Consider the following 26,822-nt stretch of genomic DNA (forward strand, 5'->3'; position numbering starts at 1 on the left):
ACGATGTTGCCCTTCTCCTACCACTCTTGAGGACCCCTTGGAAGCAGCTCTGCCTCCCCTGCTGCTCAGGGTGTATTGCTGCTCCCGTTCAAGTCTGGAGACATCCATGCAGTTTGCCACCTCTCTTGGGTCCCATGGACAGTCCTTTACCCCTCTCCCTCACCTGCCCTCCAGCAAGAACGCCTCTGGGTGGCAGCTCCCACTCTCAGACCGGACCAAGTGAGCAGTTTCAAGAAGTGCTGCAATTGCTTTCCTTTGCCAGCCCGCTCATCAGCGCCGTTGCTTCCAGGGCCGGCAGAACTTGGCAGCTCACATGCTTTGGACGGGGGATCATGCGACTTGCCCCAAACCACACCAGTGCAGCCTGGATGGCTGGAGAAGAACAGCAGCTTGTGTCCGCTTGTGATCGCAGCCGGCCTCGTGCGCAGGAGGGGAGCGCCGATAAGCAGATGATTTATCGGAACATCTCAAATGGCCGAGCGAGATTAGCCGCGTGTCACGGGTGCTTCTCGCGGTGTGCCGCTCAAAGCGCTGCTGGGGGGTGTCCGAGGCCAGCACGGAGCCGCTGTGCAAGCTGAAGGAGCACGTTCCCCTCAGCAGAGCTGTGCCGGATGGTTGGCTGCACACAGTTGTTCCAGGGGAGGGAGCCCGGCCAGCCGGGCTGTGAACAAGGAGCGTTTTGTTTGCACTGGCGTGCCCAAGGACCAGCCCTCGGTCCCTGCCTTTCCTTCGCCCTCGTCATCTTTAAAATCCCAGTTGTTCAATCCATGCGGTTGGCATTAGGGTGTTCTGTGTTTTGGGGGCCTTGAGGTTTGCATCGGAGATGATGTTGAGCCCCTTCCCGCTCCTGACCATGGTCTTGGGTTCATGGGGAATTAAAAAACAAAACCCTGCTCCTTCCCTGGGCAGCAAGGAAGTGCTTGGTGAGGGTTTCTGTCTGGGGCAGGAATGGTCAGCTCTGCCCAGACTCAAAGCACTGTCAAAGTAGCTTTTCAGTCTTGCCTGGCTCTCTGTCTGTCTCAACTGACTTCCAGGGATCTCCCTCTGGTTTTCCTTAGGCAAGTGGAGACCTTTGCTGTCCCCTGGAGCACGATGTCATCTCCCCAACATCAGCTCTTAGCAGACAAGCAGTAAGTAATGGTTCTTGCCAACAATATCAGCTCTGCCCTTTTCCTAGCTAAGAGACCCCCTCTGAACTGTGCCAAAGCAGGAACCAGTTGGGTGATGACAACCTGCATCTGCAGACAGCCCGGAGCTAGCACTCGAGACGTGCGTGAGCTGCTTGGTTGCTGAACTGCGCCTGCGTGCCTAAATATAGTTTGTTTTCGACCCTGCCGGTTGAGCGAGCAGGAACATCCAGTCAGTGTCCTTGCTTGATAATAACTCTGATTTTTCTCTTGCATCTTCTCTGGTGTTCAGGGTTTTGAATGTGACTGTCAAAGCCTCCAGCCTCTTCTGCCGCATTACTCGCCATATGGACAGTGCTACTTCAAGTCCCCAGCCTCAGCGGTCATCCTGGGTACCACATAAATTATGTGCAAGACAAAGGAGAGAACAAAAAAATAGTATCTCTTGCTAACTTTGTAGGATCGTTTGTCTTTAGCAGAACTTCCATGTCATCATTATCAAATAATGCAAAAACCTTAGAGTTTATTATAAACCAGTTGGGGCCAGTCAATGGGAACAAAGCAAAGTAGAATAGCATAATTTTTGCCTCAGGACAAGATACATATGTCCTAAGTTATATGTATATTTGAGCTATTTTTAAAGAATTCCATGTTTGTGATTCTTTGACATACTTCTGCTCCTGGCCCAGTCCGCAAGCACTTCACACCTGAGCTGTATTGAGGGGGTCATGCTGGAGATCAGCAGTTCAAGCTCCACCCAGGACCAGGTGGCTCTGACCCTCCAAGCATTTCTCAAGCTACATCTCCCAGGTTGCAGGTAGGATTCAGCCACAGCTGCTGCCAATCTGTTTATCCCCAAATACGCTGTGTTTTTAGCTGTTACTGCTGCCTTGCAATAGGAAACCGTTCATTAAACACCTGTGTCTAAAGTGGCCTTAAAGTCACATTGATTCAGACAGGATTAACTCATGTTTGTTCAGCTCCTGTTTACCTTGGTAAGCTCTATGAGCTTTGGAAGGTGACAGCCTTTGCCAAGTATTTTACTACCTGTCTGCAGTCAGATGCTTGCATTATATTTTTAATCTCTGCAAATGCCACAGGACTTTGGTGAAAATGCAAAGGTAGAAGTCTGCTCCTGTGCAAAGATTTACTTCCTGGTGGAACCCTCGCCACTAGCTTTTTGCAGGTGCCTGTCCTGGTTTCCTTTCATACTCAGGCACTACTCAGTGCCTGAGAGTGCCAGTGAGAATATGGGAAATTCACTATTTCTCCTAGGCAAGAACAGAAACTGTTTAGTCTTGCTCATAATAGTAAAACAAATGTTTTCTCTTCCTCATGACTGTAGCTTTCTGCTTGCAACCAATGTCGGAGCATTGTTATCTACAAGAGTTGACCAAGAGATGTTGGAGGACCAAATTATTTGGACAAGGCTGCTGGAGTCATTCTGGCTGTCTCCACATGAGATGTGGTCACACGGTAACATAATTAAGTAGTCATATTAATAGTAAGACCCATAACGATGCCTGACGGGTCGCATACAGAAATAGGTGCTGTGTTGTACCCTGCTCCGGCCCGTCCTGCTTGTTTTGCCCTAGCATGACCAAGAGGATAAGAGGCCTTTATAAACCTGCCAAGAAGCTGAAGGGAGAAGGAATGTGATCACAGACCTAAGAAATCTCATGACTCGGAGATGACCGCAGAGAGGTGGAGGGAGAGACGGAGGCAGCCGGCAGCGCGCAGCCAAGGCTCCCTGCCGCCTCGCGTGTTGCAGCCGGGCCGCTTTCGCTCTGCTGCCCTGAATAAGGGCCTTGTGTGCGCCTTGCCCGCGGCTTAAGGACGGCCTTGAGGATGTGCTGCTCCGGGGCCGACTCCATCCGGCTTTCGGGAACTCCTGCAGCCTGGCCGGGTGCCTGGGATGTCCCCACGCTGGGAGCAAGGACACCGGTCGGAGTTGTTCATGGCAGACCATTAACTGCCTTTGGTGGTTGATGTGGCTGTCTACATGCACAAACTCCACTGTTTTATTATCTGACAGGACCAAAATCTCCAAACTGAGCCCAACTTTATCCTCACCTGTTTTCGCGTGTAATGTTTCTCTTTTCCGTTTTGCCAAGAAGAAATTGAGGCCTCAAGCTTGGCTGAAATCAAAGAGGCTGCCAGAGGTGCGCAGCTGGGAGGAAAGCCTTGATTTGCCTCGTCCCTTCCACCCCACTCAGCTGCAGTCACTGCAGAGCCTGGCGTCACCTGGCTTTTCCGCTTATGATACTAGTGTGAGTGTGGTTCTGTTTGTTTTTATTTATACTTGGATGTGACTTAATAAGATCCAGGGGTCTTTATGCATGCTTGTAAGAGGAAGAAGTGATGGGGAAATTGCTGTGGTCTGGTAGATTTAATTTTCTTTCTCGAAGCAGAGTCCACGCTCTCTGGAAGCTGGTGATTTCGGCAAAATTCAACAAACTGCTTTGCAATGGGAAAAGGGAAATCTTCCTCTACTGATTCACATGCTGCTCTCTGGGGTGCATTTCCTGGGAAAAAATGCACCACTTGCGATTTATTCTGCGGATCTACATGCAGGAAGCTTCCCAGGGGATGGTTTTCCAGCTAAAGCGTCGCTTTCGGTGGGGTGCTGGCACTTGCCAGCGCTTCACTGACACTTTGGTTGAGTGGGAGGCCGCCTCTGCCCCCTTTTATTCAACTTCCCCCCTTATTCCACGGCTTGCAACCAGTCACAAGATGTTGGCTGCTGCCCACCAGCCCCTTAAACACTCGCCTGGTGCAAATGCAGGCGCTGGGGCTCTTGGCATATTTGCCCCAAGAGGTCCCCGAACAGGGTCCCCTTGTGATGTTAATTAGTATCTATTGACCTGCTCTGCTGTTCGGGTGCAGTGAGGCTCTCAAATGCGCTTATATAAGGAGCAGCTCGACCCGCGTGTCTCGCTCCTGCCAATAACCTAATTGCTTGGGGGGGTCGTGTCTCTGCCTGCAGGGCAGCGGGGAATCAATCTGTGGCATCCAGCCCCGCTCCAGCCTCCAGCTCGCAGTGAGAGCTGCGGCTATTGCGATTTTTCAGCGCCGAATTTGCCCGCATCTAGATCCGAAGCCCCTTCCTGGCTCTGCTCACAGAGGTTAGTCCAGTCTTTGCTTGGAGCGGGGTACCAGGGCGGGCGATGCCTGGCCCCGCGTGGCCGAGCGGCAGGGAGCCTTGGCGCCCGGCGTTGACGAGGGCCCCATTGCGGTGGCCTCGTCTTGCTCTGCCTGCCTGAGCGCTGCTTATCTCCTTCCTCCCCTGACTCTTCCTTTGGGTGCCCTTCGGGGAGGAGTTAAAAAATGGGTGAACACCGATATTTGCTCTGATAAGGGTGCAAAACGGCTGCTTCTTTCGCCCACAAGTTGCAGGGGAGGGGACGCGGGGAGCGATTTACAGGCACGGCGGGTGCCTGAGCTCGACGGGAGCCGCACGCCCCGCGCCAGGGGCAGGCGGGTTTGCAGCCCGCCCGCAGCCCAGCGTCTCGCCGGCGCAGAGCCGGGCGGACGGGGCGCGGAGCTGCCCGCGGCGCTGCCCCGGGGAAGGCAGGGCGGCTTTCCCGGCCGGCTGCCGGGGAGTATCCGCCGCTGATAAGCTCCCGGCCAGCGCTGCCGCCTGCCCCGCCGGGGCGGGCTCTCCCGGCGGAGCGCCCCGGCCGTCCCTGGACGAGGCGGATCGTGCGGACGGGCTCCGAGCCGCGGCCGCTCTCCTCCTGCAGGCACGGCAGCGCAACATGGGCAGGAAGCTGGATCTCTCCAAGCTGACAGACGACGAGGCCAAGCATGTTTGGGAAGTCGTGCAGCGGGACTTTGATCTGCGGAAGAAGGAGGAGGAGCGGCTGGAGTGAGTATCTTCTCCCGGGTCCCCGGTTGAGGCAGTGAGCGAGGAGGAGCAGCCCGGGCCCAGGCGGGACTCAGCCGCTGTGATTCCCACGTTATCGGCTGCAGGGTGATGCCTCCTGCTGCTGCAGGGCCGGCCGGCCTCCTCGTCCCTGCCACCGGGACGGGTGCTGTGTCCAGCTCTCCGGCCCCATGGAGGAAATGCTTGAACTAGAGTTGGGTGTGATGCTTGGGTGGGTTTTGCCAAATGGATCAGCCTTGGAATTGGCTCCCTCACTTTATTAAGCGGTGTGAAAAGGTTCCCCAGCCTTGCTCATCATTACCTGGATCTCAAAGTTTCCCAAGTTTATTTTAAGCCTTCCTGTTGAGCCTGCTAGGGTTTGGCTGAGCTTTCCTCGCTATCGGAGCATGATGCCGGTGCTCCAGGGCCGCCTTCGGGCAGTGCAGCCCTTCTGCTAAGCCCACCTAGCCCCCAATTTTGCAAGCTAGACAGATGGCTTGGCTGCCCCGAGGGTCCGTGAGCGCCTCCATTCCTGCCCTTGGGAGCAGGAGAGAGGCATAGGGATGGTGCAGGCGAGGGTCGCGCTCCTCTGAGCTTGGCACGGGATATTGGCATCTGAGCTGGGTCTAAAGCTGATCAGGGAAGCGGAAGAGCTCAGCTGTGAGGAGAAACACTGTGGGTATCTATTTTCTGGCGAGTTTATTAAATGGGATAAATCCTTGAGGCTGGTCTCTGTCCAGCTGTTTCATGTGCTACGTGTTGATTTAGAAAACTGTGCCATGTTATATTTTGTTTACAGGATTAGCAGTTTGCTGCTAAAGGAGAGCCAAAGTCAGGGCCAATCATTTTTATTTCACAGCAGTGTTTGGAGTAATCAGCGTTTAGGCACTTGTTTCCTTGGTGGGAGCGAGACCTTGGGCAGCATCCGCAGGGAGCCTCCCACGCCGGGATGCCCGGGGAGCCTTTCCATGCGGTGGAAGCGTCTGGCTTGGCACGGGGGAGCTGGGAGACCGGCCTGGGAGACCCACGAGGGAGCAAGTTCCTGGGTAACTCCGATAGGGAGAGACATTTCCTGAGCTCAGCGGGAGAATCAATGTTTTGGGGAAAAAATGGTCAGCAACTCCACTGCAGCCGTTTCAGGGACCCATTTAAGGTGGCTGGAACAAGATTTCTCTTAACATTGCATGCTCTGAAAGAAGTCGGCATCGCTTTTAGTGATGAAAGAAGCAAACAGGTTTGGAAAAGTCACTTTTCATGGCATGTGGGCCCACGCGGGGAGACTCTGGGTCTTACTTCTGCCATGCACTGTGCACTTTGGTGAGAGCTGGCAGGAGAACAGCTGCTCCTGCTGCCAAGGGGGGTTCACAGCCTGCGTCGTGGAGCCTTCCCCGTGCTCCTGCTTCCACAGAAGCTCGAGGGTGATCCAGAAAATCCAGCCCGTGAGGGCGGCAGAGGTGACTCGGCGTCGCTGTCTGTTGCCTTGCTCTGCTGGTAGCCCTCAAGTGCAGGACGGAGATCAGACGGGGGTGTTTTACAAATATAGACAGGATTACCCAGCAGGGCCGGGTGTCTCCCTTACGGCGGCCCAGAGCCTTCCCAAGGGGAGAAAGGAGGGTGCTGAGGTTGCAGTGCCCCGTGGGGCCAGCCCCAGCTTTGTCTGTAGCGCCCGGCACGGGCTGCCAGACGATTCCCCCTCCCACACCAGGCCGGGAGTGTTTTTCTGCTTGCAACAAGTCGGGACACGATGCAACTGGCCTTCAGCGCGCAAGGACCTGTGGGCACGTATCCTCTCGCCCCTCTTCACTTGTTTTTACTCCTCTCGGCTTGCCCCAACACGCAAGCCTTGGAGGAACGTCCAGCCACCCTCCTTGGTCCTTTTCTTCCCTCCCCGCGCCCCCTCTGAGCTTTCTTTTTTGCAAAAACCTCTTCTGGCTACAGGACAAAAGCTCTGGCCGGCCAGACGCCGCATTGACATGCAAGGGGAGCGCTGCGCCTGTGAGATGCCACGATGGCCAGCGTGTAAAATACTGGGGTTGAGGCTCGTCCTTCCTTTGGCGAGGCAGGGGGTGGAGGGGTCTGACCAGTTCTGAAAACGAGACAGAGCAGTTGGGCAAAAGATCGGCGCAAGAGCCCGAGCAGAGAAGCATGACCCGGAGCTTCGGGGTGGCACCTGAAAGGCATGGCCAGGTAGGACCTGTTTGCAAGCCACGGATCCACGTTCAAAGGCAAGCAGTGTCCCCAGGAAACGCGCTTCCTCTTCCTTGTTTGTTTTCTAATTCTCAGGCTCAAGCACTGCTGTCTCGCCGGGGTTAAGATTGGGGCACTTCATTAGGTACCTGCAGCACCTGTTTGAAAAACAAAAATGAATGCGAGTAGAAACAGGCCCGTTTCTGCGGCCTGCGTGGTCGGGCAGGGGGTGGCGTGTAACACTGCCACAGTCTGCGCCTTCGCGGGCTTCTGCTTTGGGAGTTAGTAGCCACATATGAATTGACTGCTTAACGTGTGCTCTAAGTTGTAGCGAACATAAAAACTTGGGCTCCGCTTCAGTCCTTGAGCTGGTTTTGCACGTTCTGGATCCGCAGTTGTTAATGGCAGCGGGTGACGCCACGGGGCGCAACGAGCATGGTCCAGCGCGCTGGCAGCAAGCGGCTTGGGAAAGTCTTCCCAGGGAGAAAACGAGAGCTGAGCCCTAATGAGCACGCGTGGTTAAATGGAGATTTTCTGTCTGATTGTATTGCTGCCATGCAGCTGCCTGCTCTCCGGGAGGGCGCAAGGAGCAGAGCCAGGAGCAGGAGCCTTGTGCTCCATGTGAAGCAGCCCTGGGACCTTCCTGCCTCCCCGACCGCCCTCGGGGCGCCAGGGGAAGGTGCTTTAGATCAGCTGAGCTTTTCCCTCCTGAGCTGGCGTGGTTAACCCAGCCGTGACACCTTCCGTCTCTCGTTCCGCCCGTCTCCTTTGGGAAGCCCCGGAGGAAAGTTTAGCCATGGCGCAGCTACCAGATAGGGCACAGACCTTGAGGAGCCACCTGGTTGCTTGAGGTTTGTGGGCCTGATTTCCCTGCTGGAAAACGCAGTTTCTTTACCCTGCCTCTACAGAAAACAAGGCTTCTAGGACCTTCCCTGCAACTCAAACACTGGCTTTAGAGCATAGCCCCAAAGACAAACATATTTGAGCCAGTGTGTTGCCCAGAGAACAAATAGCCTTCAGGCAAGGCAGGAGGTCCTTGCCTTCGATGCAGAGGCTCCGTAGCTTGCAATGTGTGTTTTAGCTGTCCCTGGCTATTGCTGCAGGCTTGGTCCTGGACTGAACCCACATGGGGACCTGGTCTGGCTAGCCAGGCAAGTCTGTGGTGAAGCAGGGTGCCAGGAGAGCGTGCCTGTGGAAAGCACCTGTGTTAGCCGGGCGTTCGTGGGTCTGGCGTGAGCTTCTCCTGCAGCCGTTCACTCCAGAGCAGCCCACACCTCGCTGCACGTTGCTTCTGCCTGTACTAAAAACCTCTGCTGAATTTAGCCCTGTAGGTCTTGGGTATAACCTGCTCATGATGGGTGTGAGATCCCAAGGTGATGCTCTGTGCTCGGCTTGCTTCTTTCCGCCAAGTTGCAATAGGCTGCTGCTTTCCAAGCTCATAGCTGGGCATTTTGAATATAACCAACCTGTAGAGAGCTTTCTGGTCGGATCGTTTGGCATGGTTGCTTGACGTGTCCTTTTTAATCTCTAATTGCTTTTTGTTGCTAAGAAGTCCAGAACAGCTTTTAATTCCCGGCTGGACTCCAGGCTCAAAGGTCACGGTGGGTTGGGATGCGGCCAGCATCTTTGCAGGAGCAGTTGCTCTGATGGGACTCCTGCTATTTGTGGTCTGTACCGTGCAAGGTGAAACAAGACAGATGTTGGCACAGCCAAATTGTGCCTGAAATTTAAGTGCCAGATCCTTGCTTGCGCTGAACCTGGAGCCCCATCGTCGCTTCTTTGCTCAGCTCTGCTCGTTTAACCCGTGATGTGTTCCTGAATTAGCTCTTCCCCGCAGCTGTTTCCACCAGGGAACTCAGAGACGCTCCCTGGAAAATTGTTCCCTGCCATGATCAAGCACTATGGAGGAAGCCATGTGGGAGGTTGCGCAGAGCGGTGGGATTATATTGTGTTGGAAAAAGCACTCACGGTGAATTAAAAAACACAAATCAGTGGAGAAATCCTGGATGTGGATGCACCCATGTCTAAACTGGTGCAGTGCCACCACTATCCTTGGCATTGCTGCAGCTTTGCAGCAGTGAGAGCAGGAACGGCTCTCACAGGTGTCCCCATCCCCTCCCCTGGTGCTCACTGCTTTGCATGGGGGTTTTCCTGCAGGGAGCTGAAGTGCAAGATTGACAAGGAGAGCAGCAAGAGGGAGTTCCTGACGCATCAGTCGCACCTGAACGAGACCCACTGTGTCCACTGCCTCCAGCCCTTCAAGTTCCTGCTCAACAGCAAGCGGCAGTGCCTGGACTGCCACTTCTACACCTGCAAGGGCTGCAGCCGCTACAACAAGAAGGAGCAGGGCTGGGTCTGCGATCCCTGCCGCTTGTCCAGGTACCTGCTGGTCCTGAGCGCTCAGGGCACGGTGGTCCCCGTGTTGAGGGTGGGTGGGTGTCCCTGGTGGATGGGTGTCCCAGCTCACTTCTGTGTTCTCTCCCCGCCTCGGCAGGATTGTGAAGATCGGGTCCCTCGAGTGGTACTACGAGCACGTGCGGTCGCGCTTCAAGCGCTTCGGCAGCGCCAAGGTGCTGCAGTCGCTGTGCGGCAGGCTGCGGCCAGGTGAGCAGCTCCGCGGCGCCTCCCGGCCGGTGCCGACGGACCCGCCAGGGTCCAGCCCGCGATGCTCCGCGTCCCCTCGGAGCCGTCCGTCGCCCGCGTCCGAGGCGCTCCGGGGTTTCCCCCTCGCCGTTCCCCAGGACAGTGGGTGCAGCCCAGCACTGGGGGCTCAGCCCTGGTGCTTGCGGTACCACTTACCGGTGGGTGGCAGCGCTTTCCGGGTGTTGAAGCTCTCCTCCTCTTCCTGGGCTCTGCCTGTGGCTAGCCCTGATTTCTGCCCTCACCGCTGCTGAGTTTCCTTGCCAGTGGTGTCTCGTGCTGGCAGTGCAGTGGATTTTAGCTCAGTCACTTGCTCTCTGTGATGTACCTGGAGAAATTGTATTTATATATTTTTTCCCCCGTTCTTTCTTCTTATTTAGGTCTTCATGACAGAGTTTACAGCCTGCCAGACATTAACAGTGAGTTGATTCTTTGCGTTACTGTTTAAAAGAGAATTGCAGCAGGTTTCAAATCCAAGACAGGTTCTCACTGGCTTTGGCTCTTCATGGTCTCCAGCCATGGGGACTGAGGGTGGTCCCCGAGGTGCAGGCCTCTGCCATGGTCAGGTCCGTGTTGGTGAGGGGCAGAGCTCAGAGGGGAAGCAGCGAGAGCCCATCCAAGCTTTTGCAAGGCCAAGTGCTACCCAGACATCAGTGCTGCTGCCTAGGAGTTGCACCCCAAAAAGGCCTCTAGTTTCCAGGCCCTGGTGGGGCTATCAGGGGAGTATGCTGCCCGTTTTCTATGGTTTTTCCCCATCTTTTTAATTATGCAACCTGCTGGCCATCCTGTACCATTTGGACAGGGGAAAAAAGTAATATTAGATACTCCTTATCCAGCCTCTTTCAACCCAGATAAGAAGCGCAGCCTCACCTACAGGTGTGCCCAAGGGGAAAACTGCCAGGAAAGAGGGTGCTGAAGTCACCTAAACATACCATGCCACTGTCTTCCTGCAGGTGAATGCCAGCTGCCCACCAGTGGTGGCACAGGGGATGACAGTGACAACGAAGATGATGTCCTGCGTGGAGCTGAAGCAGAGGGCTACAGCAGAGTGAGTGTTTCCACTTGAGGCCTGTTCTGCTCAGCTTTGTGCCCTTGACTGCTGCCCTTGGTCTTCCCTGGGTGATGGTGGTGGTGGTGGCGGCTCTCTGTGCCTTGCTCAAAATCAGCAATAACCTCACTTCAGATTTCATAAAAATGGCCAATCTGTGAAACTACAGTTATTTGTCCTCTGCAAAAGAAGGGCCTGGTCTCCTGACAGTCAGGGGATCCTTAAAAGGTATGAAACCCCCAGCTCCAGCCTATACCCACCTCTTCTTCACTAGAAGAACAGACACGCTCCCTCTCCTGTTCTCCAAGATCATCTGAGTTTTACGCTGATTTTTCCTTCTACGCTGCCTAAGGTGCGCAAGACCAAGCGGTTGCTGTCTGTTCATCCCTATGACTTTGAGCTGGACTCGGACTACTCTGCTCAGTCCCGCCGCCAGTCCGCACAGCTCTCGCCAGCAGCCAGCAGCCCAGACGGCTTCCAGGTACTAGGAGCATGGCAGGCGGTTGCGTTTCTTCCCTCCTTCCCTCCTCGCTGCCTCTGTTTCCTCCTCCAGCTATCGATTGCGTGGTGGTTTGGGCAGGTGATGGCCTTGCCTTCCCTCTTGCCCTGCTGGCTGGCTGTTCTTTCATTGCAAGAAGTGCCTTGCCTAAGGTTGAGGCAGAAGTAGAGTGTCAAACCACAGCAAGGACAAGCGGCAGGACGGGACAGCAAGGGATTCTCTGGCCTTTCTTCCGATTGCTTTGCTGATGACAGCAGGCAGCGGTCGGTTTTCTTCTGCTGTTCTTTGCCCTTTTCTCCATGTGGTGGCACTAGGGACATAGTCTGCCAGCAGCATCAAGGGACAGACCCACACTGCCTGCATGAAGCTCCTGCAGAGCTGGAATGACCCTCGTGAGGGTACCTGAGGGACAGGACGCTGGAGGAGAGAATGTGGGGCACAGAACTGTGTGAACATTAGAGGCTTTTTTTTTTGTCTTTTTTTTTTCTCCCTTTTTTGAGAGCTACAAATATAAAATAAAAAATGAATTGTAAAGGTTTTGAAGGAGGACTCTTATACTTCAGTATTAGCTGGTTAGAGTTAGGGATAAACAAATAGGTTTGTTCTTTTTTTAACCTGAGCCTGCCCATATGCTGCCAAAATTGACATAAGGTGAGGGAGGGCTGAAGTCTCTTGAGATCATTTGGATTCAGCTTGGAGTTTGTAAACTACCTGAGGGACAGGAGGTTGTTTTTGTTTGAATAAGTGAGAGGACGTGGTGGTTTTTAAAGGCTAGATCTTGAGGACCAAGCTTTTTCAGCGGGAGGCCTGTGCCCAGATTTCATAAGACTTAACGCTGCCCCCTGGCAGTGGCTATAGGTAGTGCTGGGGGTTCACCGGAAAGATTTAAAAAAAAAAAAAAAAAAAAAAAAAAAAAAAAAAAAAAAAACACCTTTTTAATCAGGAGTTTTTATCTGGAGTTTTAAGAACTGTCATTATGAAAGGTCAACGTGTGCATTTATTAGAGGACAAAACTAGGCTCTGTAGCTCAACAAGGGAATGATGGAGAGCGTCCTCGCGGCAGCTCCTCAGCAGCAATCCTTGTCTCAGGCCTTCCCAGACTTCCCTGACTCCGCTGAAGATGCCTCCCAGAAGGAGTCCGTGGCCGAGGAGGCGGATCTGGCAACGGCCTTCCAGCCCGTCCTGCAGGAACAGGGACCCCGCGCGAGCCCTCCCAGGCAGGAGTTCAGCACAGAGGTCCGGCTCATGGTCAACTCGCGGAGAAGGAGCCTGGAAAGAAATGCAAAACCTGGTAGGTGTTTCTGGCCAGACTCCTCCTGCCTCCTTTTGGGGAGGAGGAACTGTGAGAATTTGGACTGGAATGAAAGGGGTAACTTTCTTTGGGCATGAGTCTCTTGTGTCTTTGTATTGAAGCCTTCTCTCCCCAAAGGCAGCCACTGGAGCGAGCAGCCTCGGTCCCCGTACTCTGCAGATATGGACACCTCCGATGAGGATGCCAAGGGGCCCCAGAGGTTCACTAGCTATGCATCCCATTACGTGAAACGCCGGAACAGAGCCTCCTCCCAGGAAAACGTCAGCCACTCTGGAAATCAGGTATCCAGCAGCTGTTAAATCTCTTGTAGGACCAGGTTGGCAGCCAAAAACCATGCTTGTTATTTGTGAGGTGCAGGACAGTGCTATCTGGTTCGGAGAAGAAGCAAAAGCAGTGGGGGCAAACTGGATGCAGCACTCTGCCCTGTTAGGATCATGCAAATATGCTCTGGAGCTCTGCCCTCTTTCTGCCAGGTTTGTGGCAAAGAGAAAATCGAGCACTGTTGTTCCACTGTGCACCTGCTGTAATAACAACTCTGCCTTCAGTGCTGTTGATTTACCAGCCTGTCCCTGTTAACCTGTGCGTCACTTGTAGTTTGCTGTGTCCCCAAAAAGACCTTTCTCAATTGAATGTACTCGTGCTCTACGATCAGACCAAAGCTTGGAGAGGGATATTTAATGAACATCAAGATCCTTTTCGTTTACAGTGTGGAGAGTGTTGCAGTCCCGGTAGGACGGGGTCAGGCTGACTTGTCACATCCCTCTCCTGACCCATAATAGAGGAGCTGTCGAGAGAAGGTGTCTGGAGGGCTGTGAGCACGCGCTTTAATTGTGCAGCAGGGACCTGGAGTTCTTGGTGCCCCGTTTAAGGATGCTTGACGTGGCACACAGCCTCCCTCAGCCCTCTTCAGCAGCCAAACGCACGTTGCTGTTTTGCTACACAGATAACATAGGGAAAAGCACTGCTGGTTTCCGCTTTCAGCTGGTAGTTTTGCATGTGCTGGTGGACACCTCTGGATTATCCGTAACCTCTCCTTTGCCTTTATTTTCCCAACGTATGTTTTAATGAGCGAATGCTCCTCATCTGCCAGTAAGCAGTAAATGGGTGTCCTTAATGAGACCACGGTACGTTAGGCATAAAATGCACATGGTGCTTTGCAGTGGGGAAATGGGGCCAAATTCCTACCAACACTTCGGATGACTTCCTTCATCAGCTGGGCGAGCTGTCACCTAAGGGTGCTTCAGCATGTTTTGGTGCAACGTGTTTGGCTCCATCTCACCCATCCGAAGGCTGTCAGGAAAGCTTGCCACTCTAATGGCTGCAAGACTCTTCCTAATTCCCAATTTAACCCCATTTGTTCTCATGCCAACATTGCTCATTAGCTTAAATAGCTCTTCATCCTTCCTGCCTTTATGCTGCTGATGCGTTTACAGCTAGCAACCACCTTCCCACACAGCCTTCCCTCACCCTGTGGAGCAAACCAGGCTCCCACTGCCCCATTACCTTCAGGGCAACACGCGCAGCGCAGGTGCCCTTGGCTGAGGAGAGGCCATGTGCCAGCCCGAAGATGAGAGCGAGTGAAACCATCTTTGAAACCTCAGAGGGAGGTTCTTCCAAACACGGGTTTGAACTGAAAGTCACCATGCACTAGGCTGCTTTGGATTTTGCTTTAACCCTGGGGAGGGCACACTTTTCAGTCCTGAACACAAGAAACTTATCTTTTCTGGGAATAAAAGCAAAGACCATCCCCTGGCCCTGTGACTCCAGGAGCTGGAGGCATGAAAAAATATATGTTAAAAAAAAAGAAGTGTATTTACAAAAAAAAAAAAAAAAGAAAAACACGCTCTCAAACCTGACAAGACTTGTGAAGAGCACAAAGAGGTGGGATGCTGTACTTGTACAAAACCCACTTGATTTCAGCAGAGAGCCAGGTCCTTGGCTGCAGTAGGAACAGAGCCCAGCCACACGGAAGAGCACCCGCTTGCTGGTTAAGTTTCTCTTCTCTTCCCTGAGGGAGCTGAGCGATTCTACGTGTCCAAAGCTCTGCCCATCACAGGCCTTTTCCTATCTTTCCTGCCACCTGTCTCCTCTCCTTCACATAAACCCTTCACCTAGAGGTCCAAGAGCTCCCCCAAGTTGCTCTTGGGCACTGGAGGCAGCACCTCACAGGGGATCCTGTGCTCGCTGCCCATGAGCCAGTAGGATTTTGTGGTAACTGGTGTTCCCCTTGCGGGCTGCGCTTTGCTCCTGCAACACCTCCGTCCGCTCGCTGTGTTTTTGTACTCGATGAGTTAGGTCCTCAAAACAGCTCAGGGAGGTTATGCCGGCTTACTGGAAGATGAATGTAAGACCCTGACGCTCGGGGGAGCGGAGCGCTGTAATTACCCTCCCCAATCAAAAGTGTCATTAGCAGCATTAAACCTGCAGGCAGGGGGTGATCCAATGCTCCAGTGACAAGGAGACAGTGACAGGCCATTGGCTTCTAAGCGGGAGACAGCAACGAACACAATTGCGTTAGAGCTTGGGCTTTCTCCAGACTATTCAAACTTGGTCGTGGCGAAAGCTGTGCTAGGTGCTTCTTCCATAAATCCCCATCGGGCCTGGACCACCCTGCAGTGCTCTCCCCATGAGAGAGGCTGCAAAATGCTGCCGTGTATTAAAACATCTGAAGTGAGGAAACGTGAAGCAAACGCAGCCCGCAAGGTGAACACCGGTTCGTAACCTCTCTGAGCTGTTGCGAGGACCTAACTCATCGAGCACAAAAATGCAGCGAGCAGAGGGAGGTGTTAGAGGAGCAAAGCGCAGCCCTCGCATCTCTTCGTCATGGGGTTGGCTACGTGGCCTCCTTGGAGCGTGAGGCAGATGCTGAGAGCCGGAGCAATGCGGAAGCCAGTGCTGCTTCTGCTTGGAATGGGCAATATTTTCATTCGTTGCATTTCCTTTGTTTGATGCAAAGGAAAAAGATATATTTTGGGAACAGTTTCTTCTTTAAAAAAAAAAAAAAAAGAGAGAGAGACAAAAGGAGATTTCTTTTTATGTTTTTCAGCATTTTTCACAGAAATGTTCCTTGGCTCTTGAGCGTAGAAAGCAACTTGTCTTCGATTTTTTCAGGAGTTTGTGGTTCCTTCCCTTCTCTCCCATGCCTTTTTTTTTTTTCCCAATTGGAGGAGGGACTTAGAGAAGAGGGGCAGCATGTCAAGAGCTTGACATTACTTTGCATTTTCCAGATTTGAGGAGAGGCCATGCACCTCTTGGAGGTCTTATGGGTTTCAAGGGCTGTTTTTTAAGCCACATCCTTTTTTGTTGTTGTTGGTTTGTTTATACTTTTTTTGGTCACCCACTGACAGTCAGCACAACGTGTTCATCCATGGCTTGCTTTGACATGTCTGCATCATGCAGATGAGTGTGATTTCAGGCTGGAGCTGCATTCAGACCCACAGTCCCCCTAGCAAGGCACCGTTTTGCAAAGGCAACGTTCCTTGTGCTGCGGTGATGGTGTCTCGCCATTTCCTTTCTCCTGCTGGCTGCACGTGCCCTGGGCTTTATTCTCGCTGTCTTGGTGGCGGTGGCTGGTCTGCTCTCTACTCCTTTGCTCTCTCCTTTCCTCTAGATTCACGAGCTGAACAAACGCATGTCCGCAATCGAACGCATGCTGAACCGCTTGGAGGAAAAAATCCTGGTGCGCTCTGATGAGGTAATGGGGCAAAGCCAGGGTGACCACAGTATTTCTATCTCCCTGGCCCTTTCCTGGCCTCTCTGAAGGTGGAGGAGATGCTAGGAGCCAGTCTGGCATGTGTTGCATCCCTTCTTCTGCTGGCAGGATGGTGCTCGAAGAGCCCCAAATGCTTCAGGACTGGTTGGTTGATTTTAGTCCTGTCTGAGCCTTGGAAACTCCTCTCGCGTTTCAGATCTGCCTTAGAAACTATTGCGTGGCAGGACAGAAACAGAAGTGAGTTTAACCTGTGGCCTTTGGGCCCACGTGCAGCCTAGTGCCTCTGGCAGAAGAAGAATTGGGCTTCAGTTCGATATTCTGTAAAATATTAATTTCAGTAATATTCTTTGATGGGTGTCAGTATGTGTATAGAGCTGTGACAGTTCATTTGAAACCATGCAAGAATCAATTTGTATGTATAAGGGCATGATCTGGTTATCATGAGTAAAAGGTCCTAGCTAAAAGGAAGTTTGTCTCTCTTCTGGGCTGCCCTTGCCTTACAAGGCCATCAAGCTTGCAAGAAGGCAGCTAAATTAAGTTATAGTTGGGCAGCAGCATAGGATCTGTGAATATATAGGTCACTTTGCATTGATTCTAGCCTTCTAATTTTAGGCTATGTCCTTTCCTTTTCCTTAATGTGAACCCATTACAATGAACTGCTCTGACTGCTGATCACTCAGTGGAATGGGCAGTAATAATTACAGAAAAGTCACCTAGGCATGGGTAAAACAGTGCAATTTCTTCTTTTCCAAAATCCATAACGGAGGCAGCCACATATGTAATTTCTACTGTAATCAAGATGGAGTAGAAGAGTAGAAGGTGAGCACGTTACCTTTGTAGATGTCACCAGCCTGAGAGTTGCAGTTGTCAAGGGTGGTATCAAGAAAACCTCTGTAGTTTTGATCAACTGGACTCCATAAAAGAACAACCAGAATGGTTATATAACTAGAAGAAGTTATATATGAGAAGATTTGGAAAATGCAAGCAGCTTAGCCTCCTGGAACAGGCTGCCGAGAGAGGTTGTGGAGTCTCCTTCTCTGGGGATCTTCAAAACCCACTTGGATGCAGTTCTGTGCCGCGTGCTGTAGGTGACCCTGTGTGTGCAGGGGGGTTGGACTAGATGATCTCTAGAGGTCCCTTCCAACCTTAAGCATTCTATGATTCTGTGATTCTCCCAGAAGGTAAAGGTGAGGTAGACATAAGTGCCCATGTAGGTAGAAAGCTCCTTCAGAGAGCAGCAGTGCCCTGTTCTCATGGCTGCAGCAGATGAGAGCAGAGGTAACAGGGTCTGAACTCCTCCAGGACAGATTCAGGTTAACTAATAGGGAAAGCTTTCTGGCAGAAAAGATGACAGAACCCTGGGATGGGTTGCCTGGAGGGAGCATTGCCTGCTGGAAATGCTGTTGCTGAAGGTTGTTAAGGACAGAAGCCATCACGTATAAGGCAGGTAATTGCATTCCCTTCTTACGGCCAGGGACAGGGGGTTCAGTAACTTTTGGAGATTCTTTCTAGCTGCTGAGATTTTGTTAGGATTTCTTCCTGAGGTAAAATAAATTGTAGGTAATAACACTGCCAAGCGGAAATATGGCTTTTTTCTTACAGAACAATTTCCTGCGTGCTTTCTGAATTCTCAGTACCTAAAAAGCTCTGATCTCATATGGCCAAGCTTCCTTGGACAACAGTTATTTCATGCGGCTCCTATCTCAGCCAAGTGGGCTACTTTGGGCTGGGTGATCTCCAGCCGGGTGGCAATTCAAAATGAAAATGCCACGATGTTTGGCCTCAAATCTCTCAGCCTCCCCAGTGTTAGTTTGGTGGCGTTTTTATAAGGGAGGGGAGGGAGAAATCCAGTTTTCCACATAGGAAAACAAGTACCTCCTATGTGTGTGGAGGTGCTTTACATCAAGAATTTGAACTATTTTCCATTTCACTCCCCCCTGCCTGTCCTATGTGTAGAAGGTGCGTGAGCAGAACTGTGGGCGTGGGATGTCATCGTTGACACTGGGTGGCTTCTGGTCCCACTTTTGTGTTGGACAGTGGCCCTGCCTTGGTGAGTGTGTGTGGATCCAGGCATGCTCCACACAGCCAGCCTTTGGGGACTGCTACACTTACAAAACTCCTTCCTATTCCCTCAGTCTCCAGCCCCAGAGTCGCAGCTTGATCCTGATGCTGAGGAGGAGGAGTTGAAGAGGAAGCTGGAGGAGCTAGCCAGCAACATCAGCGACAAAGGAATCTCTTCGGAAGAAGAGGAGCATGAAGAAAAGAAGAGAGCGAAGAAACCAGAAATGAGCTCCTCCAGTGATGACGTGGCCAGCGAGGCCCACCAGGTAACTCGTGTCCTCCCACCCGTGCTCTTCTGGGCCTTGTTTGTAGTTCCTCCTGTTGTAAGCCTCCTACAGCTCCGCTGTGACAGGAGGGCTGTTGGTCTGGCCAACCCTGTCATCTCAAAGGCCGCTAGCACTGCGGGCCGCTTGGTTCAGCGCTTGCCGGAGCAGGATGCCTGCCAGCCAGCAGGGCTGTGTGGCAGCAGCGGTGGCAAGCGACTGATGACAGTCCAGAGGAGTCAGATGTGCGTCAAGGGAAGGGAGACTTTGTGCGTCTCCCGCTGCGCAGATCCAGACGGCCTCTTAGCACAAAACGGAGGTTAAGCACCCAAAGGTGAGTGTTCCCGCAGGGCTCTAATGGCTTCTTTGTCCGTCCCTTCCCTCGCGCCCTGCTCATGGAGGGAGTGTGCACGTGTTTGTCTGACACATCCGCTGCTGACCGGCTGCACAAAGGAAGCGAGCGTGGGCTGCGCTGCCCCTCCTCTCCTAAAAAGCTCCTTTCACCCCAGATTGCCGACACTTCCATTTTGCCACCGGGCACAGTGTTTAATACCCTTTTGTTCTTCGGTCTTGTAAGGAAGAGCTTGGCTGCTGCTGGGCAGATGGCTTGAAGAGTGTGGTAGGAGCAGCTACATGCACACATGTGCCGTGCATTTAATGAGTGCACTCATTTATTTATTTTTACAATTCTCCTTATGCTTTCCTGATATTTACCAGAAATAATTTACAAAGATGCCCCTTGTTAGGATACCCAGTAACTATCTGAAGCAAATTGCATCCCCGGTCACCTGTGAACTCATGGCAATGGGCACAAGCTTTCATTAAGCTCCATTGCACTTCTTTGGCCTGCCCTCATTGAGGTTTGTGTTTTGTGTGATTCAGAGTTTGTTTCTGTATGATCGTACTCTCCGGACGGGAAGAAATTTAGCTGGGGAACACTGCGATAAAAGCAGCCTTCCTAATGGAAAACATGAAACTTGGCTGTGCCACTGAGGCACAATAAAATAATAAAAATGTCAGCTGCATGGAGTGAGCTGGTTCGTTGCGGAATGGCTTGCCTGGAAATACGTGTGGTTGTGAACACAACTGTTTGTCTTTGTCTCCAGCGCATATATCACCTCCATCTCCTTGGTATCTAGGGAATTATCAGCAGAGAGGAGGATGATGAGTTTCTTCAGTCTATTTTTAAATATGCTTAATGCCTTATCAAGCAAAAGGGCTAATGCAGGCAGCGCTTACAGGTGATGTTGTTATCAGGACTCCTCGGGGTGAGAGAAGGGGGACACGAGCCCCAAGCTTTAGCCGAGGGGGAAATGCGACGCTGACCGTGGCTAACGGCAGCTCCGCTTGCACGTTGACGAGATTTCTTTTGTCACAGCCATCCTCGAGGACGTGCGGGCTGAGATCAAAGCTCTCTTTTAGCCGCATTCCCATCTCTGCTTGAGAGCCCTCCAGGGACAATGAAGCCCCGTCATTACCGCAGCTCCATCTTCCTCCGGCTCCGGAAGGCCCGGTGCCCCTTTCACCCCATTCTCGCTGGTTTTGTGCACCCGTGAGCACCTGCTAAAATAACATCCTTTCTTCTCCCCTCTCCCTTCTTCCTGCCTGCCCTCCGCTTCGGCTGCGCCGGGCGCTCGCAGAGATCTGCAGCTCAGGCTTTGAGCGACATCACAGCCAAAGTCCTGAGGGCCATAAACGCCACGGAGAGAGCAGTCTATGAGTCCGTGCACGGAGAGAGCCAGGGCAGTGGCACCTGCGCCCTCCCCGGCCTGACAGACAGCAGAGAGGTGGCCGAAGCGTACCGTGACCTTGAAGCAAACGTAAGGTTCCCACACGTTTCCTGTGAGCAGGGAGGGAAGGAAGGGCGGAATGCAGAGGACTGCCAAAAGCTCTGGCAGGGGGTATTTTGGCACTAGGAGGCTAGGTGTCCCACAGGGATCGGAGAGTTAGGTGCATGATCTCCATGTGCACGTAAAGATCCTGTGATGTGTCCATAGAAAGGGCAGGAGCTACAAGGGAGGATGGTGAGCAAGGAGGCTGCCAGGCTCAGGGTCCGACCTGCGATCCCCGGACAGGAGGGGTGTGACAGGGGAGCCAAGCGCTGGAAAATAGGGTGTTTCCAGCTGCACTTCTCCTCCCCTGGAATTTGAAGCAGATGCATAGTAAGTTGCAGAGCTGTAAAGTTCAGGGGACTTTAGGGAGAGTAAAAGTTTTTAGCCATCCGGCAAGGAGTAACCAAGGGGTTGACTCATCATGTTTACTTAAATGCCTCAGACAGCAGGAAGTGGTTGCAATGGATGAAGAGCAAAGGCCCTTTAGCTCAGGGCCTTGTCTGATGGAGGCCAGGACCTTTTCTCAGTTCGGTGGTGGGTGGCTGTTGTCCCACTCCTGTCGGGTTCTTCTCCAGCAGTGCGAGGCTGGGCCAGCATGTTGCACGATCATGGGTGACTTGTACAAGGGGCTGATGGGCTCCTATGGATCTGTTTAAATCCCATGGTAGCTTTGTGTGACCGTGGAGCAAGCTTGCTGGCTACCATATTCCTGCGGGCTTTTCCATTTGCACTTTGACTCCCTGGGGAAGTGAGTGGCTGCAGCTTCGAGCTGTTCCTGTGACTTGATAAATGGCACTGCATACGCAAAGAGTTGCCTCTCCATCTGAGGGGCTGAGCTTTGCTTTCAGAAACCTCCTGTGACAGCAAATGGGCTTTTATAATGTGCCCATCTTGTGTCTCATCAGAGGTGGCTTCCTCCTTTAAGTGGGTGGCCCCAAGGAGCTGGGCGCTTTCAGAAACAGCCCGTGCCAGCTGGGTCCTGGTCCATGGCAGCATCCTGGGGAAAGCGGGTGCCTGCGTGAGGCCATCTGAGCAGGGGGGGACTGCTGGGAAGGATGCAAGCTCCGGGCTTCCCGGCTGCTTCCATCAGCTGTTTGGCAGCGAGGTGGGTAGGATACGGCCCTTGGAGCAGGGTGCTCATCCCACCGCATCCCTCTGGGGCTTCAGTGGAGTCGCTCCCGGCTTGCCACGCGCCCAGGCATGCCACCGGGGTGCTCTTGCTCAGGAAATGCTGCGGCTCTGCCGCTTAGCGGCCTGACGCGGGTCCCCATCCCCGGGACTCGCATGTTGTCCACTTGGGCAGCGTCACGGGGCGCTGTTTGCAGCCAGCGGCAGACGTGCTGCCTCACGCGTTGCACCGGGACCAGCACAACCTGGGAGTGCTCTGCACCTGGATGGAAGCCGGTACCTCAGTGTGGGGAGAGGGCTCGTGCCAGCCAGCCGCACGCGGTACCCAGTCTGGGGAGGTGGCAGCACGTAGGTTGGCAGCACATAGTTTAGCAGCACCAAGGCTCTGAGATCATTCAGCAGAGTGTGGCAGCCACCACCAGCTGCTGCGGCCGCCCCATGTTATTGCACACAGACGCATTCGTGCCTCGTAAACTGCCTTGCTTGGACTCGCATGCCCGTGGTAGCCAAGGAGGATTCAAGTGACAGTAAATCCAGTGAGTTTGCTAGGAAGGGTGGTCACACTCCTTTCATCTCGCTTATCTAGGCAGCAAGGTAAACGCGTTGCTCCCAGGAGTTATGTGCATCCGTAGCCACCTCAGTGCTGCCTTGGGCTCCGTGCTTACATACGTCACTTGGGGCACGCAGCTGGGATCACTTCTGAGTGTCATATCCAGAGCAGCTCCTGTGCCCTGGAGCCTTTTGCAAGGGCCAGGTGGGTTAACTGCCCCAAGTTGAATTCCTAAATTCTGATCCTGCCGGCAGGCAACCCAGCCACACAGACACCCTTAAAAATGAGCAGATTTGGAAAGTCAGTCTGAATTGATCCTCAGATAACCTCTTTCTAGCCTGCCACCATAGGACATGGTAGCCTGCACTTGTTTCTGGATATCCACCTCCCACCGAGGACGTGGCCTAAAGATGCTGACACTACTTGAGAGGGTCACGGAGTTGTACTGCTCCACATAGTCACGTTGAGCCTTTTACTACTTCACCCATTTGGTAACTGCCCTTCAAAAGCTCAGGGGAGGGAGAAAATGTGATGAAAAGCCCTGCCAGAACCAAAAGATACTGGCTGTGCTGCAAGGCGGGAAGGCAGTTGTAAATAGTGGCCACCTCAGTGGTGGGAGTTGTATCTGGGGCTCTGGTCACACAAGTAGAGGAAGCAGACAGGGACGTTAGTTGAGCCACAGTGGCTCTTCTTTTTCAGGTGTACCTGACTGCTGGGAAGACATACCGGCTTGAGAAGACCCTGGAAGAGCTTGAGGAAGGGGCTCAGCACGGCGGCACCACCGACTCGGAGCTGTCGGAGCTGGAGGACAGAGTGGCCTCGGCCGCCGCTCAAGTACAGCAGGCAGAGAGCGAGGTGAGGGCCTGACTCGGGGAGCTGTTACCTGCCTAACGCCCAGTGACAGCAAACAAAGCTGTCAGAGGCCTTGCCGCTTTCATTACCTGAGTGCCTCGCACTGCTGGCAGGCAGCTATGCCTTTCTCAATGCAGTTGTAGACAGCCTGTACACTGTCTGCATGTTTTGCCTCCCTCCAAAGGTATCGGACATCGAAACCCGAATTGCGGCCCTGACAGCTGCAGGGCTCACAGTGAAGTCGGTGGAGAAGGCGAGGAAGAAACAGGGCGCGCAGGTGAGCATGAGGATGGTGGAGGTGAAGCCCAGCCCTGAGTGGTGCATGCTCCATCATCCCCTGCTTCCATCCCTGGTGTGTTGGGCAGGGGGACTCTCTCTCCTCTTGTAAAGAGGGGATTCGGGGCCGTTGCATGCACAGCAGCCTGTCCTCGACCCAGGAGATGTGCTGCACCCTGTGCTTCAGCAGGAGCCCTGCTGGATGTTCAGCCATGCATGTTTGCACCATCCAGGGCAGATCTCTCTCTTGTCCTCTCACCTCTGAGGTTGCCCACAGTAAGAGGAATCCCAGCCTGATGCTTAGTAGTCTCAACCTGTGCATTTCCATATTGATTTTTATAACAGCAGCTGATCAGAGAGTTCTCACCATGGCAGTGTCCTGCCTTTCATTTTTACTCACCTTAGGATCAGACCAGGCTAAGCAAAGTTGGTGAGAAAGCAAACAAAGGCAGCCTGAGTTGTCCAAAAAGCCACGAGTAAAGCCCATTTCCTGAGCCCCGTCTAGTTCAATGCACAGTCCCTTAGCACAGCTTTTACCTCTGCATGAATCTTGAACCTTTCCGTGGAACCATGTAGCCATAGCTCGTCAGTCCAACAGCTTTTCCACCCGCTTCCACCACCCCATGCAGAGAAGTCTTTGCTTTTCCCTCCATCTGCAGGACTTTCGCCTCCCGTCTCCTAGACCTGCCAGCAGCAGCCCAGGGTCACAGAGTGCCGAATCTCAGGATGACATTAAGGTGAGTGTGTGTTTGGTCTGGGCTGGAAGTCTTTCTCCAGTGCTCAAGGAGGCCACTTTGAGCACCAGCCAGAGGGGCAGAGATTGAAAAACAGCATTTTGAGGTGTCCTTGCAGTCTCAGTGAGCATGGGGACCATGAGCTCTGCTCTGCTGGAGGGGTCTCATTTCAGCACACAGTAACAGGCCTGAGCTGGCTTAGATATTAGTGGTGGCTTCATCCTCTCCATGACCTGATGTCTAAGACCCTGGGCAGGTTTCTGTGGCCTGAACTGCCTGGTGTCACTTTTGGCTGCTGCCGCTTGGCTAGTAGAGCTGCTAGAAGAGCTTCCAGGGGTACGTACATGTGCACACTGCGCAGCATCAGGCCTGAGGTCAGCGTGTGTTGAGAGCACCACGTTCAAAATGGTGGAAACGCAGCCTTGTGGTGGGCTTCATCCTCCCATCCCCTTCTCATCTACAGACTGCTCTTCTCCCTCTTGCAGGCGATGTCAGGACCCCAGGCATTCAGGAGGAAGTTCAACAGCTCTCTTGAATTCACAGGTAGGAGTTGCTGCTAAGGGGGTGGTGGGGAGCTGCAAGCGCATGGCCCAACCTGGAAGGACGTCTGGTCCCCATGTTCAGCCACCGGTGTGTCTGTGTTGGGGACTTCCGCCGATCCAGCTATTGTGAGCAGAGTCCTGTGTCAGAGAGGAAACCTGTTTGGATTTTTGCTGCCCCAGTGTCCAGGGACACCACTATGTTACTTAGTGCTGGACTTCCATTGGCTGTGCCTTCACATTTAGACCTCAGAGCTTCTCCTGAGCCCATTACTCTTCTTTTAGCAATTTCTTCTTGATTGTGTCATGCTGGAGAAGGTATCCTTCACTCCATTGCCTGCCTGCCTCAGCCACTGGGATCCACAACCAAGACTCAAACCCCACAGCTTAGAAGTGCTTCAAAGCAGGCAGCGACCTTCAACTTGGCCCAGCAGCTTGTGTGGCACAGGGCAATCACTGGAAATGTCTCATCCAGACAGACATCAGCAAGACCCATTAGGAAATGACTTTGCTATTTCTTCCTTATCTTGACTCATAAGCTCACAGGCAGAAAGAAAGTCTCTCCTTCCAGATAATACCAAATCAAAGATGAAGTCAGGAAAAGGGAGAAAAAAGATCATTTAATGCAGGGAAGGAATCACATTTCCTCCATGCGTAGAGACAATTAAAAGTTCTCTTTCCCAAACTGAGGCTGTTAGGTAGTAAGGTCCTTTTTCCTTGTACTGAGAAAGAGTCATCTGTGCTCCCTCCTGTAAAGGGCAGCCAGATAAAAGGCAGCTCAGGGGACACGTCACCCCACAAGGAGATAGAGGGATGTGCAGTGAGATCTGACGTCACCAGGCGAGTCTAATCCCCTCTCTGCCCAGAATGGGTGATTTGGGGGACTGTCTTCTGGCTGTCCTCCATGCAGGTCCATGGTTCACAAAGTTGGGCTTGTCAAGGTGAAGAAGTGGAAACTGGTGGTGGTGAAGAGGAAGTGATTTAGTAAGCCAAAAGATGAGATGAGAGCTCCTCGCAAGGTTGGGCTTCCCAAGGGATTTCATTGACCACGGAGAGGGTCAGGGCAGATATCTTGGGATCTGGCCAGTGGCAGGCTGACCCAGCCCACATTCGCATGCAGATATGTCACCGTGACTCTGCACTTCTGATCCAAAGTGGTGGCAAGCCGAAGAGCACTCCATATCCAGGATTAGCTGCTGCCAAAGCAACGGGAAGGCTCTTGCGCTATGCGGACATGTTTGTGAATTGTGCGGGGATAACAAAAGCCAAGTGCTTTAGTGGGCAATTGAAACCTCCAGCACGATGGAGCAGGAGCTGCTCTATGGGGATGTTTGCCTCGGACCCAAAGGTCAAATCCTCATTTCTGTGTCCCGATGGGCTGGAAGTGAGTGGTGTTGCTGAGGGGAAAGTGCAGTGAGTGAGTGGAGGATCAGAGCCAACGTGCCCTACAGGAGCTACTTCCAAAGAGTGGAGCACCCTTTCTATTTACCCGAGCTCCGTATGGATCATCATTCCCTACCTGAGTCACACTCATGTCTCTTAATACAGGCAGCGATGACTACTTTGACCGCAACTCCCTCTACCGTGGCTCTCTGACGCAGAGAAACCCCAACGGCAAGAACAGGAGAGTGGAGCGCCTCTTCGCGGTACGAGACCAGCAGTGCGGGGGTGCCACCGTGTCCTGGAGGGTCTTTAGAGGGGGATCTGCAAGGGAGCAGGCCCGGCTTCCTTGCTCCCACTGGTCCTCAGGAGTTTCTGATGGGTCCCAGGCCTTTCCCTAAGGATGTTCCCCTCAGGCCTACAGCCCTCATGGTGGTGGTGGCCCATGAGAACAGAGGCACCTACACCCCCGCCCTCTGGCACCTGGGCTGTAAATAGCTCCCAGAGGGGGAAATAAAACAAGGCTTACACCCACCATCAGTCCCCACCACCCACAGCTTGGCCCGCTCGACCCAGTTGGTGTCCCGTGGCTGGGACAGGGAGGTGTGGGGAGAACAGACGGCCCATGCCCTGGGGCGGCCACTGCTGCAGCTCTGCGGTGTGCTGAGGTGCTCCCTTTGGTCCCTTGCAGAAGCCAGTGATGACCCACCTGCCCTGAGGAAAGGAGGCTGCTCCTGCCGCTGCATTTCACCGATGAGCCACGACCTCGGCAAAAAGCATCGCCTGCTTTCCCTTGCCGCTTGCCCTTCCTTCTCCT

General features: G+C 53.1%; 1 protein-coding gene across 3 annotated transcripts; it reads left to right on the top strand.

Annotated features, from left to right (window-relative positions):
- The first annotated feature begins 4,880 nt into the window (after nucleotides 1-4,880).
- Nucleotides 4,881-26,822, top strand: MLPH (melanophilin). 3 transcript variants are annotated; one of them, XM_088523681.1, is made up of 17 exons: nucleotides 4,881-4,995; nucleotides 9,337-9,558; nucleotides 9,674-9,783; nucleotides 10,200-10,238; nucleotides 10,773-10,867; nucleotides 11,220-11,348; nucleotides 12,456-12,657; nucleotides 12,796-12,959; nucleotides 16,289-16,372; nucleotides 18,526-18,717; nucleotides 20,355-20,534; nucleotides 22,924-23,079; nucleotides 23,261-23,353; nucleotides 24,012-24,089; nucleotides 24,572-24,629; nucleotides 26,174-26,271; nucleotides 26,697-26,822. In XM_088523681.1, the coding sequence occupies exons 1-17, from the start codon at nucleotides 4,886-4,888 to the stop codon at nucleotides 26,721-26,723; spliced, it is 2,037 nt and encodes a 678-aa protein (XP_088379807.1). In that variant the 5' UTR covers nucleotides 4,881-4,885; the 3' UTR covers nucleotides 26,724-26,822. The 3 variants fall into 3 exon arrangements, with proteins under 3 accessions (XP_088379807.1, XP_088379810.1, XP_088379809.1); XM_088523683.1 differs by lacking the exon at nucleotides 4,881-4,995 and adding an exon at nucleotides 7,118-7,179; XM_088523684.1 differs by lacking the exon at nucleotides 20,355-20,534.

The sequence above is a fragment of the Tinamus guttatus genome, unplaced genomic scaffold, assembly GCF_059628265.1.
Source record: "Tinamus guttatus ecotype Peru unplaced genomic scaffold, ASM5962826v1 Tinamus_guttatus_pri_ptg000197l, whole genome shotgun sequence".
In the NCBI taxonomy this organism is placed as follows: domain Eukaryota; kingdom Metazoa; phylum Chordata; class Aves; order Tinamiformes; family Tinamidae; genus Tinamus; species Tinamus guttatus.

What these genes read in the sequence shown, in the direction of transcription:
- MLPH (XM_088523681.1), top strand. Translation starts at nt 4,886, where the DNA reads ATGGGCAGGAAGCTGGATCTCTCCAAGCTGACAGACGACGAGGCCAAG. An exon ending in AAGGAGGAGGAGCGGCTGGA is followed by an intron (nt 4,996 to 9,336) that starts GTGAGTATCTTC and finishes GTTTTCCTGCAG; the next exon opens with GGAGCTGAAGTGCAAGATTG. An exon ending in AAGCAGAGGGCTACAGCAGA is followed by an intron (nt 10,868 to 11,219) that starts GTGAGTGTTTCC and finishes ACGCTGCCTAAG; the next exon opens with GTGCGCAAGACCAAGCGGTT.